We start from the raw sequence: 15,734 nt of genomic DNA on the forward strand, positions 1-15,734 counted from the left end.
AGATTTTGCAGATAATATTTGAATTTTTTTTATTAATAGTGTTTGTCCATTTAATTTATTATTATTTGACAAATATTTTTGATAAATTCCAAATTTTCAAGTACTAATTTTTTCTAGTATTTGAGTCAAATCACATTATTTGGAATCCTTTGAAAATTAAAATTTTACTTCAAACTTTTATTTTTTATAAAAACACCCTCTATAGTAATTATTTGCGTTATGTTACATAATTTTTTACATGATCAAAGTAGTGATAAAATATTCCATGAATATTAAATGATGATATGTTTGTTAATGAAAATGAAGAACAATCGACTTAGGGTAACAATGTCACGTGCATTGTCTACTTCACGATGTATGGAATGATGTTTGTTGCACTCTCTCCAAACTACCACATTACTCTAGTTTCATGGACATCATTTGTTATTGTTGGAACGACGATTCAATTGACTTGTAATACAAACTTATAGTTAGTTTTCATAGTTTTTAAAACTTATAGGTATGAATCATATTTTTCTAAAAATGTGTAATATATTTTCTAATGTGTTAAAGTTAGTAGTTCTAAAATAATACATCCACCAAATTTTAAAAGATTTAAATCAAAGGTATTGAGTTCGATTAAATTCGTCACTTACTCTTTGATTCTACGCTGAAAATTGTCAAGTGCTAGTGACATAAGAGTACATGTTGTAACGAAGAAATAAAATGTTAATATTTAAGACTTTCAAATACAAAAAAAAAATTGTTAATTATCAACTATTAGAATGCTTGTTATGAATGTCGAAAAGTAAAGATTGATTACACATCAAATCTTGATAATATTTTGAATTGAATAAAAAATTATTTCGTTGATAATATTATCTGATATGAAATGTGTAGTAGCTAATTACGACTCACACACCATCGTTAGCCAAAATCATTCTCAACCAACATTGATAATAACCGTGATCAAGTATCTAGAAACCTGGATGCAACTGGTCTTCAGTTGCCACCAGCATGGACGTCGGTAAGAGAGCTTGCCGAGCATGTCTGGCATGTTAATGATGAAGAACTTGTGACTATTCCTTATGTCATCCATCTCACAAATGAATTGGCCAAGAAGGAAGCTCCGTCTCCGTCCCCTCCCTTCTGTCCAAGACTCTTGAATCAGCAATTATCATCACCAATCACATTTTAATGATACAAATATTAAAATTAATTTGAGAATGACATGAATGGACCAAAATTAACAATTGGGCTTGAACCAATGATAACGAATGGGCCAGTGGAAAAATTGCATAAGAGCCTGAAGCAAAAGGAGCCCAACACCATTTTGCATAAGAGCCTGAAGCAAAAATTTATATACCATTTTAGAATTGGTAAATCGCTAAAAATTTAAAAAAAATAATAAAAAAAAATTGCTGCCTTTGCAGTGATTTATTTAAAAAAATGATTTACAAAATTGCTGCCTTCGTTGTAAATTATTTTTTTTTAAAAAAAAAAAGCAAATTGTACAAATCGCTGCTATAACTGCGATTTTGCTCAACTCCGGCGGACAAAATCGCTACTTCATAAGCGATTTTACCGTTTTGATAAAAAAAATTATATACTATTTAAAAATTTTTGTTAATGTTTTTCACCCTTTAAGCTACGAACTCATCTTAGATAGCTATATTCGTGATTCAGGTAAGAGTGTTATCTAGTAAATTTATAACTATAGTATATTAATTGCAATATAAATTAGTCTATTTCAATAATTTTATAGTAATCATTAATATTGATAGTGATACTGAACTATCTACTAAGTATGTGATTAACTAAGTTATAAACATAAATGATACGACACTAAGTATTTTCGAATTATATGCGAAATTTCAATCATACACCCAAATAGAAAGGACTAGTCTTTGTTATCATATTAATTATTTCATATTTCGATCGTAATAAGATATTACAATAATTTAGATATTTAATTAATTTTTTTAAAAAAAATTGATATGTATTCAGATTCAAACATTTTAAACTTATTATAAACAAATTAGTCTTTTGTATCTTAAGAGCCCTTTTGAATTTTAAGTTAAAAATAAAAAGTAGGGGAACCTACTTTTGGTTTTTAACTTATTTTAAGTTATTTATATCCTTTTCAACTACTTTCTAATTTATTTAAGTTATTTTTGATAATTTTAAACTATTTTTATATTTATCAAATACTTTTAGAAATCAAAAATTAATTTAAAAGTAGATTTGATCGATTAAATCGAATGCGTTACACCTGTTATGGTGCTACCCTATACCTTAGCCACCTAGAATTTAGCAAGAGTAGCTTAGGGTTGCAAATTGCAATAACTAAGTGGGTTTAGTTTCAAACTTATTACTGGTGTTTGATAAGTAAGCACAAGATATTTTCAAATAGTTGTATATAATTTAGATAGATATTATACACGATTAAAAATCACTTATTTTTACTGAGAAATGTTCATGAGTTATTCATATAATATTTCTATTGAATCAGTGAAAAACGAATTTTTGGAAGCTTTCCTACATTTAAAATTGTTTCTCATCATGAGTTTTCCTAGTGAGTTGGTTCGATGAGAATAGGGTCGAAACTCACGTCTTATAACAAAAAAAAAATTGTTAATAGGTGGTGGGGATGGGGTGTATTGCAGGGCGAGGAGAACGGTCAATGTAAAAATATCACTTATATAATTTATTTTTGTTATTTATGCTAATGAAGTTAGTTTTCTTATTTTTAAGATACTAATTTTTTCTTTCTAAAAAAAAGTAAAAATTTTTGACTAATCAAATATAAAAATTTGAAAAATATTTTTTTTTTTACCAAACACGCTTACTTACACATATTCTTCATATCTTTATGAAGATTGCTTCTATGGGATATAATTTTGTCCATATTATACAACAAATTTGGTGTTAAATAATCAAGTCCTGAAAGGTAAAGATATGGTGTAGTTGCCTATTAGAAAAAATACATGGAGAAATAATGGGTAAAATTTATTCGTATTAGATATTTATACCAATTCACTAGATGCATGTCACGTGTTTAGGTTTATTTTTCATTTTACTTAACTTTAATTAAGTAATATATATTTTACTTCATCAAATCACATAGTAACAAAAATTACATTAATTTAAAGTAAACATTCAATACAAATAAATTTTTTTACAAACTATATAAAAATTGTGCCAATAATTAAGGATGTTAAAGTTGAATTAAGTGGGAATAAATTATTAGAGGAGTAATTTTAGTAAGTACATTACAATCATTTTGATGGGAAGTAATATTAGGTGCTAGCAAAAAATGTCCAAGGACATCAAGAGCCCTTAGAGATTTTTTTTTATCTTACTTCAAATGAAAAAAGCTCAAATATACCTTAGATTATATAATTTAAAGCTGATATATTTTAGGGAAAAAGGGTTTGAAAAGCATAACTTAAATTGAAATTATTGTTATGATATCAAATTTTATGAAGAATTTTTTATCTATTGAACTATTTAATAGTGTATTTTAAAAGAAATATATATATGCATACGGAGACACAGTACTATTTATAATTATGCAATATTTTTTTATGTTCACGTATACCTTTAAAATACACTATTAAATAGTGAAAGGGGTAAAAAGTCCTTTTCAAAGTTTAGTATTGTAACAATAATTTCGATCAAAATTCAAATATATTGTAGACCCTTTTCCATGTATTTTATATTAAGAAAATTGAATTGGTTATCTGATTGTTGTTTTATTAATGATTCAAATATATCTTTTTCCACAGTTATAATAAAAAGGCCAATTCACATATATCTTTTTCCACTTATCAAGTATAGAAATATAATATATTTCACTATTATTAAGTTTAACGATATAATATATTTTGCTATTATAATATTTATATATGCATAAGTACTAGAACCGTCAATATGGGCTAGGTCCGTTGGGCTGATCTGACCTAATTCGAGAATTAATAGGACTGAGCTAAAAATTTTGGAGTCCATTTAAGAAAAGAGTTTTTTAGTCCGGCCTGAATAAGCATGCTGATTTGCGAGGCTTGAGAAATATAGGTAGGATCAGTCTGTGGGTCAATAAAAATTAATTAAAAAATATAGTGTAATATTAAAATTTTAAATTAAAGAGATTTTCCAAACTCAAAACAATTAGGTTAATATACATATTTAGATATTTATAGTTTTTCTTGAAAAAAAAATTGATAAATATTATAAAGATAATTTTATTTGTTGATTTGATTGACAAGTAATAACACTAATATCATGTAATATTGTTTTGTCGATATTTATGATAATATTTTAAAATTATAATTTATAACTTAATTTAATATTATAAAAAAATATAATTTTTTAAAAGAAGTAAGTTGGCCCGGCAAGTCTGTAGCCAACGCACTTATGGGTTGGGCCGACCGTTTTATATCTCACATCAAAAATGACCTAGCCCGTAAAATGTCAAAGTCTGTATGAATCGACATGGGTGTGTAATTAGCTCATATTTAGAGCCCTAATGAATACACTTATTATATAGATGAACAAAGTATATTCTACAATTATTATGCACACAAATAAAATTTTTGATTTTCTGCTTTATTTTGGAATTAAAATATCTCATCACCTCTCTTAAAAAAATCAAATGAACCGTTGTTGGATGGCTGAATTTTCCTTCCATTTGTTAGGCAAATAATATCAAATCGGTCTTCAAAATCAATTCTTTTTTAAGTTGTACCAATTAAATGTCAACGCATATTTGCTTGTTCATCAAATCAATTATTATACCAACATAAATGTTATGATATTATTTCATATTCCAATAATAAAACCTAGTATTATTAATTTTTTATGATACCAACAATAATATATATCAAGTACTGATAGAGTACCATTGAAAATTAATAGATTTATTTAATGGCGACATGTGTCAGTTATTTATGATACTCACATGATATATATCATATATTATTAGAATATCATAAAGATTGATTTCTAAAAAAATACTTAAATTTTAGGGCAACTTTCACATATAGCAAACAAAAAATTCATATTTGTATGCTATAACAAACTTTACATAATTGCGCTCCATAGCAAACATAAAACTGTATAATTTGCTATACATATACAATTGTATAATTCGCTGGCCTATTTCGCTGCAATTGTATAATTTGTTTTGCATACAGTTGAATCGAATTAAAATGTATGTATATTGCATAATTATAAGTGTATAGCAAGACGATATATGTTTTTTCCCTTTATACAAAAACAGAAACACAATATATACACTTCTGTTGTATAAAGCTAGAGAAAATTGTATTTCACTGTAATTGTATAATTCGTTGGCCTTTTCCTCTGCAATATTTGAAGTAAAATGTTTGTAAATTGTATAATTAAGTGTATAACACGAAGATATACATTTTTGCATGTGTATATACAATTTTCTCTCGTTTTATACAAAACAGAAACAGAATTATACACTTCTGTGTATAAAGCGAAAGAGGCGAGCGAGAATGGAGAGTGGCGAGCGAGATTTTTGGGAGATAAATGCTGGCAAATTTTAGCTAATGTTTGCTATGGAGCACAATTAAATCAAACCCTAGCTATTCCATTTAATTTAGGTTATTTGTTTGCTATTATATACAATTTTTCCTTTTATTTATTATTCGAGATTTATATTGAATTTTTAATTAAATTTATTTAAATTAATTTAAATTCAAAATTTTTAATTAATGATCGAAAAATATTTATCGCTTTACAATAAGTAAATTATTATAATAAAATGAAAAACAGTATGCGAATAGCTACCATCCCATCAAATGCAAGAGGATCTCATTCCCACTTCCACCCCAACCCCACCACCACCTCTTTTTTCATCGGAGCTTGAGAAAAAAAAGAAAAAGAAAAAAATATGGGATATGAAAATAGAGATTGAATGAATTTTTTATGAAAAAATTGTACATAATAGTAAATTAGTAACCTAAAATAAATGGAGTAGTTAGGGTTTGATTTAATTGTGCTCCATAGTAAATGTTTGCAAAAAATTGTTAGACGTCTCTCTCCCAAATATCTCGCTCGCCACTCTTCTTCAATCTCTTGCTTGCTTTCTCACTTTTTATACAATCACAAGTATATAAAAATTGTTTCTAATTGTATAAAACAAATAAAATTATATAAATACATATATTTTTGTTCCCCTCTCTCCCCTCTTCCAGATCTCGCTCGCCACTCTCCCAAATCTCACTCGCCACCCTCCCAAATCTCACTCGTCACCCTCGCCTTTTTCACTTATACAATTAGAAGCGAAATGTATAAATTGCGTTTCTGTTTGTATAAAGCGTGAGAAAATTGTATATACACATGCAAGTATATATATATTTTCGTCCTATACACTTATAATTATACAATAAAAATACTCCCCTGCCCAGTTTTTTTTTTACTTTCTCTCTTTCTCGTTTTATACAATTTTCAAATTATATCTACTTTCTCTCCTTCTCATTTTATACAATTCGATTCAATTGTATATTCCTTGTCATGTCTCTTTTGTCTTTCTTTCTTTCTCATTTTATACAAATTCATATTGTATATAATCGTTCTATACACTTATGATAATACAATTCGCTTTATACACTTCGTTTTTATACAGTTCTCTGCCTAAGTATCTTTCTCTTTCTTGTTTTATACACTTCGTTTTATACAATTTGCTTCAACTGTATATGTATAGCGAATTATACAGTTTCTATGTTTGCTATGGATCACAATTATTTAAATTTTGCTACAGCATACAAATATGAATTTTTTATTTGCTATATGTGAAAGTTGCCCTAAATAAAAAGCTATTATTAATCAAAAAGTTTGAATTTAATTTTATTAATTAAAAATTTAATATAAATCTCAAATATCAAATAAAAAACTAAAAATATAATGTGTGTATAAAAAAAAAAGTAGAAATAGAAAGCCTATATTTTAGGGGGGAAAAGTGAAACAAGAAACTCATGTCAAATGCCAAATTGCGAAGTATTTATTAGACAAATATCAAATTCAATTTCTACATAAATTATTTGCACTTTTATTGCTATTGGTATTGGTATGCTAACTTTTTTGTCAGCCGGAGCCGGTGCCGGTGGTGCTCTTCCGCCGGCATTTGTTCTAATTGGATCCAATTTGAAATGGTCGAATTCGAGGCGTTTAACGATCTGGGCTGGCTGTGAATTTCCAGATTTTCTTCCTAAACAAGTCGAGAAAATCAAAGATCCTTATGCTAGAAACATGGCTTCACGAATTGAGAGAATACCAGTAAGTTTTAACAATGTGCTGTTGTGAAATTTATTTTTGTTATTTTGGAAGTGAATGAAGCAGAGACGAGTTTAGAATTTCTAAAATATGAAAAATTTCGTAAAGTTTAGTATTCTTTGTTAATGTGTATATTTATTGCTGTTTTTGCGAGAGTGATAATACCACTTTCACTTCTTCGTGTACTTGATACTTTCTTTATATATTGGGTCCTTACACTATTTTGATCGTTGTTATTCATTGTATTGTATTATATCGTTACTATATCTATAATTACTTAAAGTGTATTGTACTGTATTCTAAATTTTGTTATTCCGTAATAATGGAAACCTATATTTTATGGAACAACCAATTTGGTGTGTTGTATTATATCGTTACTATATCTATAATGTTTGTTTTGATTACTTAAAAGTGTATTGTACTGTATTGCTAAATTTTGTTATTCCGTAATAATGGAAACCTCTATGTTATGGAACAACCAATTTAGTGTGTTCCCATTGTTACTAAATTTTTTTTCCAATTATATTTTCACATAATATTTCAAAATATTATTTTATCCTTTACCTTAATTATTTAAACCTAGTCAAACCTTCTACCCTAGAATAATTAAAAATATTTTAGTAAATTTATATTTAAATATAATAGAGTACAATACAATGTTCAAACAAAGTGTTAGCGAAAAGGATAACTGAGTTTTTCTTTGATCGAAATTTCTATCTATGTTTTAAAAGTATTTTAAGTTGTTAATTATTGTGATTTAAAATATTGTTAATTATTGTGATTTAAAGTACCTTTTACGTAATTTTTTAATATATAAATTTTAGGGAAAATGCTCAAGTACTCCTAGACTGGTTAAATCTTAGATACATTTTAACTAAACTAAGGTCCTATTACCCGAACTTATTTTTTTGGTAATTTTCTACATCTTTTGTGTTATGTGGTACACTCTGTGACTCCACAGAATTGAGGCGCGTAGGAGATATTTGGATGCCACGTAAGTGCCTCCACGAAATTGAGGCGCGTGAGAGATATTTGGATGTCACGTAAGCCAAAAAGGTGTACAAAATTATTAAAAAAATAAGTTTAGGAGTAATAGGACCTTAGTTTAGTTAAGATGCATTTATGAGATTTCGGTTATAGTCTAGGGTACTTATCCATTTTCCCTAAATTTTATATTAGAAAATTTGGCTTCTTTGTCTGAATACATGTCAAAGTTTAGAAGTTTGAATCTCGAAATTCATTATACCATATAAACTGGGTCAGAAGGAGTAATTGTTTACTCTGTCTGTCCCAATTTATATGAAATCCTAAAAATCTTGCTTGTCCTGTTTTGTATTGAATCCACCATTTTCTTCCTTTATAAAGTACTGTTATTGTCTTGATTGTTGATCTTTTTTGTTGGTTCATTTAGGTAAACTTATCGAAGGATCGTGTCATGAGTAGTTGTGTGAAGCCAAAAGAAAAGAAAGAAGCAAATCCAGTTGTGCTTCTTCATGGTTTTGATAGGTATGTTTTATAGTAAGCTATTAGTTTTGATCACTTTTTTCTAGCTATGCTGTTGTTCATTATACCTCGTTGTGATCAGCACGTGTTTAGAATGGAGGTACACGCTTCCATTGCTCGAGGAAGCTGGGCTGGAGACTTGGGCAATTGATATCCTTGGATGGGGTTTTTCTGATTTAGGTATTTCGATTGTTCTTGCTCTATCTCATTTTTTATTTTTGCAGAAACGAAAAATGAAGACTTGCTCATCGTTTCACCTCTTTTCGTTTTGTTCTGATTGTTAAGAAAGGCTTCCATCGTGTGATGTAGCTTCCAAGCGCGATCACCTTTATCAGGTATACCTACTGATTTTGTGTAAAGTATGTTCTCCGTTTACTCGTTTTGTGAATTTACCAGCCTTGTTTTTCTTTCAGCTGTGGTCTACCTATATCAAGAGGCCGATGGTACTTGTCGGACCTAGTCTAGGATCAGCTGTTGCTATTGACTTCTCTGTCAACTATCCTGAAGCTGTAACTACTTTCAGTAACTGTGAATCCCCTTCGAAATATTACAAATTCATTTCTTACTCTGAAGTACTTTTACTTTATATAGGTGGATAGGCTGGTTTTAATCAATGCAAGTGTTTATGCGAAAGGCACAGGAAAGCTTGCAACCTTACCGAAAACAGTAGCTTATGCTGGGGTGAGTCCATGGGATGTATATTCTGATCTGAATCATAGATATAACACGTTTTCAAATATGATCGCAGACATTCTTCGAGTATATTCCATCTACGATTTCTCTGTGTTTTCACTATGTTGACAAAAAACGCGTTGCAGGTCTACTTGTTGAAAAGCTTACCAATTCGGTTATATGCAACATCATTGGCTTTCAACGGCTTACCATTAAGTACATGTATAGAATGGACTAATGTAAGTTTTCGTTAAGAAACCTGAAAGTCGTGGAGCTCAGATGTTTAAAATGTGGATCTGTACGTGCTACTTGTCTTATCGATCAGACCTTTTGATTACGTGTTTTTTTTTTAATCCAGATAGGTCGTCTACATTGTTTATTACCTTGGTGGGAGGATGCAACAGTGAATTTTATGATCAGCGGAGGCTACAATGTCATTGATCAGATAGAACATGTATGTGGACGTTTACTGATAATTTTCCTATAGCACAGAGAGCGTTTTGCTCCATTCTCATTGCTTAGTGTTCTGTCATACAGGTAAAGCACAAAACACTGATAATATTAGGCGAAGACGATCATATTATTGACTACAAGCTAGGAGTGGTAAGTTTCAATCAAACTTCGGAAAAATATTTACTAACATGTTAGCTCCTAACAGCCAAATACGCGGTTATAACTCAAGTGTTCCATTGATTTTTATGTGGTCAGAGATTGCATTGTGAACTTCCAAATGCGACTCTACGCCAAATACCAAAGTGTGGCCACATTCCTCATGTGGAGAAGCCTGAGGTTGTCTCCAGGTTGATCGCGGAATTTGTTCAGTCTGATCAATCACAAAAGGCGAAACCTGACTCTGTCTCTACCATCTCTGATCCTGTGATGATTTCGCGTACTTGTACAAGCAGATATTTAGCATATCCAGCGTCTCCACCATCTCCTCAATTTCGCGGTATTATGTTTTCATAAATCAATACTCGATTGTTCTTGTATATGTGTATATAAATAAAGGTAAAATAGTCAAAACGTAAAGCATTTGGATATATGATTGAGTTCTCAAATTTGATTCACAAGAATGCTGTTCAACATGTTCACAAAGGATGAAAGGTAAGAATGAAACAACACATTTCAGGGTGGGGGTTAATAATCAGGTAGTCAAGTTTAATTATATGGGTGGTTGGATCAATATATAAGAGTTTGAATAAGTTAATTCGATTTTTCAATTTCGATTATAGTCGATTTTTTTTATTTCGATTTACTTATAATGATAGAGTGATTTTGAAAAAGAGAGAGAAAATGATCAAATGTCTCCCTAATCTATAGTCAAATTCTCAACTACACACTTATATTTTATGGGTATCCTATTATCCTTTCATACTATTTTAAAGCGGAATAAATATACCCTTAAGTGTTGAATGATACAGATAGTGTATTCACACTCTCAAAGGCATGTGAGCGACAAAGAATTGATAAAAAAATATTTGAAAATAATTTAAACTTTTTGTTAAATATCGGGAAAAGAGTCAAAAATACCTCTCAACTTTGTTTTATTGGTTAAATATATCCTTACCGTTAAAAGAAAGTTATTCTTACCCCTCCTGTTACTAATTTCATCATTTATACCCCTCAATTGGATGGAAAGTCCCAAATTGACCAAAATCATCCAATTTCACTTGAAATTACCCAATTTCATCTTTTCGACCCAAATTTAAATCCGATCCAAATTCAAATCCAACCCAAACAAAACTCATGACAAATTAAATCTCAAAATCAATTTCTTCTTCATTTTCTTCCTCTCTGAATAAAACAAAATTTCATCTCTTTGCTCCATAAAAACTTCATACATTTGCAACAACATATATTCTCGTGGATTTATCAGCTTGCCAATTCGATTTTCTTAGTTTAACATAATTTTCTTACTTTAACAGAATGAGAGATGAAGAGCATGCACCCAACAATAATCAAGTATACTTAGAGGCAATTTCACTCTCCCAACACAACACATATCATAAATAAATTCAGGCCTCATAATTATACCTGCAATAAAATGGACTCTTGAACTGTGGAAATAGACAAATTACAACTCCCAATGTTAAGTCATCATAAACCTTTGCAATCACATACACAGACATGTGAAATAGGTTTGTGTTAAGTTAGTTGGGTCGGGTTTGAATCGAAAAGACAAAATGGGTCATTTTAATTGAAATTGATTTAACTTGGATCAATTTGGGAATTTATGTCAACTAAGGGGTATAAATGATGAAATTAGTAATGGTAAGGACAAAAATAACTTAGTTTTAACGGTAAAAGTATATTTCAACTAATAAAACAAAATTAAGGAGTATTTTTGACCATTTTCATTTTTCAACTTTGCCTTTAATTCTATTTTCTTTACGTTTTTTCATTTCTTTTTCTTTTATCATCCCCCCTCCCCTCTCATCAACACCCACCCTCCCTATAAATCTCCATTCCCATTGTTGAACCACTATCACCATAGCAGCTCCATTTCCTCACCCATCTCTTAATAATTTTTCATAATTTATCTTACTAAATAATTCACATCCATTAACCATCAAAATCATTAAACAATTATAAAGACTACTATTATTTATGTAGTAAAAAAATAAATTAAAGTCATTAATTTTCTTGCTCAGACAAATATTATCAACCTCCAGATTTTATTTTTAGTTTTTATTAAAGGCCGATGAAGGAATCTAACCTACACATGATAAAAATTTCACGAAGTTGAGCAACAACAATCAATTGATTCTATACAATCCCAATAATTCAGTAGTTTCCTTTAATGTAGAAGGCGTAAATCCTCCACTATTTAAACAATTAATAAAAAGGCGTATTTAGCCTCAATTTTAAGACGATTAGCGAGAACTTCAAACTTGAAATTGGAGTTACAATTGTGAAATTTGAGCGGGAGAGGTGAAAATGGAGGTTTAAATAGTTCATTAAGAAGTTATTGTGGAGTTGCTGATGAATATTAATACTTTTTATTTTATTTTTAATTTAAATATTGATACTTAATTTGTGGAATATAGAAGGTGTAAGTGGAGGTGGAGAGAGATAAAGATTTTGGGGAGTTACAGTGAAAAAAATTGAAGCATGAATTCGAACAAAGTGAGGTGGAAGAAGACGATGAAGAAAATAAATATAACTATATTTTTTATATATATGTGATATTTGACCGCTGGCAAGGCGTGATGCACACTACATAAAAATAATGTGGCTCTAGTCTTAGGGTTGTTTATATTTTGTTTTATAATAGTTTAAGGGAGGGTAGTAGGGCCCCCGTAAATTATAAAGGGCAACTTTCACATATAGTAAACAAAAAATTCATATTTGTATGTTATAACAAAGTTTGTATAATTACGCTCCATAGAAAACATAAAACTGTATAATTCGCTACACATATACAATTGTATAATTCGCTGGACTAAATTGTATAATTCGCTGATCTCGCTATACATATACAATTGTATGATTCGCTAGCCTAAATTGTATAATTCGCTGGCCTATTTTGCTGTAATTGTATGATTCGCTATCCTATTTCACTGCAATTGTATAATTCGCTGCCTGTTTCGCTGCAATATTTGTATAAAATTTGTTTTGCATATAATTGAATTGAAGTAAAATGTATGTACATTGTATATTATAAGTGTATAGGAAGAATATATATGTTTTTCTCTCGCTTTATACAAAAACAGAAATACAATTTATACACTTTTGTTGTATAAAGCGAGAGAAAATTGTATTTCACTGCAATTGTATAATTTACGATTGTATAATTCGTTGACCTTTTTTGTTGCAATATTTGTATAAAATTTTCATTTGTCTACAATTGAATTGAAGTAAAATGTTTGAATATTGTATAATTAAGTGTATAGCATGAATATTTATGTTTTTGCATGTGTGTATACAATTTTCTCTCGCTTTATACAAAACAGAAACACAATGTACACTGTGTATAAAGCGAGAGAGGCGAGCAGAGGGAGAGTGGCGAGCGAGAATGAGAGAGTGGTGAGCGAGATTTTTGAAAGAGAGGCGACTGGCAAACTTTGGCTGACGTTTGTTATGGAGCACAATTAAATCGAACCGTAGCTACTCCATTTATTTTAGATTATTAGTTTGCTATTATATACAATTATTCCAATTATAAATCTGTAGTTGAGAATTCAACTATTGATTAGAGGGTCATTTGACCATTTTGTCAAAAAGAGATTTAAGTATACTTTTTATTTGTGTGATCAAGTAAAACTTTAAAGTGTTAATTGAATAGAAATTTTCAAAAAAAATTCGAAATTGACACCAACTACAAATATTTTCATTGAAATATTAACATTCAGTATGCTAAATTTATAAGGTTAAACACTATCATTAAATTGAATACAAAACAAAGAATTACAACATAGATTGTAAACTTGCGGGAAAATGCATAAGTACCCATCAATCTATGCCTGAAATTTCAGAGACACACTTATACTATACTATACTAAGGTTCTATTACCCCCTAAACTTATTTTATAAATAATTTTCTACCCCTTTTCGGCCTATGTGACACTAGTTTGAAAAAAATATCAACACACGCTGGGCCCATAAGATAGTGCCACATAGGCCGAAAAGGGGTAGAAAATTATTTATGAAATAAGTTCAGGGGGGATAATAGAATCTTAGTATAGTATAAGTGTGTCTCTGAGATTTCAGGCATAGATTGAGGGAGTACTTGTGTATTATCTCTTAACTTGCGATTATGGCTATTTTTCTTCTTTCTTTTTTTTTTAAAAACTACAGAATATAGCAAACATCAATTAATATTTAATGTATATAGCTACAATATAATTTTTTTTATGCTACATGAATATACTTACATATTAATTAGCAAGCTTAAATTTGAATTGTCAGTTTTTTTTTTAGTTTTTTTATATGTATATAAATAATTATTACTAAATAGGAAAGATATCACTATACACCTAATAAATGCAATATGCATGTTTTATGGGGCTATGGTCCCCGTACTTACCTAGTTACCTTATTCAATGTTTTTCTCTTTCAATATACATGTATTAATGTCTTTTTTTTTAATTATTATTTACCCTCTATTTTCCTTCTAATTCAAGATAATTTGCATGATTATATGAACGATTTTTGTAATTCATCTTTGTTGGATATTTTCTAATTGGATTTTTTTTATCATTTATATGAAGTTTATATTTGTATACATATATATGTTTTTCAATTTTTGTAGGATTTTGTTTGAAAAAGTTATTTTCACTGTCATTCAAATGCATAATTTAGTTATGTTAAAATTCACTTTGATATAAATAACGTTATACATGAATACATTTCATTCTCTTAATACACACATATAATTGTATTTGAATATTGAACACAATAGAATCCATATACATTTGAATACTTGTTATTTTTCATGGATTGTCCAATTAGAAATGCAAGTGCGTTTGGATACATTAATACATTATAAAGATTTGAATGTATATGTATACAACACATCTTTTTTTTTTTTTTAACACAGAGTGAAATACATATACATTTGGATAATCATATTTTGACATAGTTCATTGTCATTTTTCCCCCCAGATTATCCAATTGTATTGATATATTAACACAATTGTATTGAACAATCTTAGAGATACAATTATGCTTATCGTGTATTTGAATCGAAACAAACAAAATTCATTCACAATTACAATAAATCAATTTAACTAAAGAAATGTAAGTAAAATACCTTTACATTTGAATAAAAACAATAGTGACAATGAAAATTTGTACACGATGTATCCAATTTTTTAAAAAAAGTAATTGGAATTCGAAAGTATGCACATTGACTATGTAACCATTAGTTGTTAATGTAATAATGAGAAGTTGAGAATTTCAGCACAATATTAAAGGGATTCAGTTACCTTATTTGATTCACTATAATTCTAATGATGTCACTGTATAATTCAAAAAAACCCACAAATACAGCTAGATATTCATATAAAGTATAGTCATTTATAGTAAATAACATACTTATAACTATTGAACTTGATTAACCCTATAAATATAGTAATTTATGTAAGTTGCTCTTTTTTTTTCAAACCTAAGTCAACTAAATCAAATCACAAATCGAGTTTTTTCTTAGGTTTGTCTTGTTTCATCAATTCGATTTGACTTGTACACTCCTATATTTGATATATCGTCAATATAAGACTCTAAAATTCAAATACTTTTTTACTTTCTTAAACTCTGTGTCAAATCAAGATAGACCAAAAAAT

The 15,734-nt window shown here is 28.9% G+C and overlaps 1 protein-coding gene across 2 annotated transcripts; it reads left to right on the forward strand.

Moving 5' to 3' along the window:
* The first annotated feature begins 6,961 nt into the window (after positions 1 to 6,961).
* On the forward strand, positions 6,962 to 10,665 carry LOC101245164 (alpha/beta hydrolase domain-containing protein VTE7-like). Of its 2 annotated transcripts, none has more exons than XM_004239010.5 (10): positions 6,962 to 7,281; positions 8,690 to 8,784; positions 8,864 to 8,961; positions 9,067 to 9,116; positions 9,195 to 9,290; positions 9,373 to 9,462; positions 9,600 to 9,692; positions 9,812 to 9,907; positions 9,991 to 10,056; positions 10,162 to 10,665. In XM_004239010.5, the coding sequence occupies exons 1-10, from the start codon at positions 7,075 to 7,077 to the stop codon at positions 10,417 to 10,419; spliced, it is 1,149 nt and encodes a 382-aa protein (XP_004239058.2). In that variant the 5' UTR covers positions 6,962 to 7,074; the 3' UTR covers positions 10,420 to 10,665. The 2 variants fall into 2 exon arrangements, with proteins under 2 accessions (XP_004239058.2, XP_025886857.2); XM_026031072.2 differs by having other exon boundaries at positions 9,195 to 9,224.
* The last annotated feature ends 5,069 nt before the right edge of the window (positions 10,666 to 15,734 follow it).

The sequence above is a fragment of the Solanum lycopersicum genome, chromosome 5, assembly GCF_036512215.1.
Source record: "Solanum lycopersicum chromosome 5, SLM_r2.1".
Taxonomy (NCBI): Eukaryota; Viridiplantae; Streptophyta; class Magnoliopsida; order Solanales; family Solanaceae; genus Solanum; species Solanum lycopersicum.

Excerpts from the sequence above, each read along its gene's own strand:
- LOC101245164 (XM_004239010.5), top strand. The coding sequence starts at position 7,075 with ATGCTAACTTTTTTGTCAGCCGGAGCCGGTGCCGGTGGTGCTCTTCCG. Across the intron at positions 8,785-8,863 it reads CTTCTTCATGGTTTTGATAG|CACGTGTTTAGAATGGAGGT; the intron begins GTATGTTTTATA and ends CGTTGTGATCAG. Across the intron at positions 9,291-9,372 it reads CTGTCAACTATCCTGAAGCT|GTGGATAGGCTGGTTTTAAT; the intron begins GTAACTACTTTC and ends TACTTTATATAG.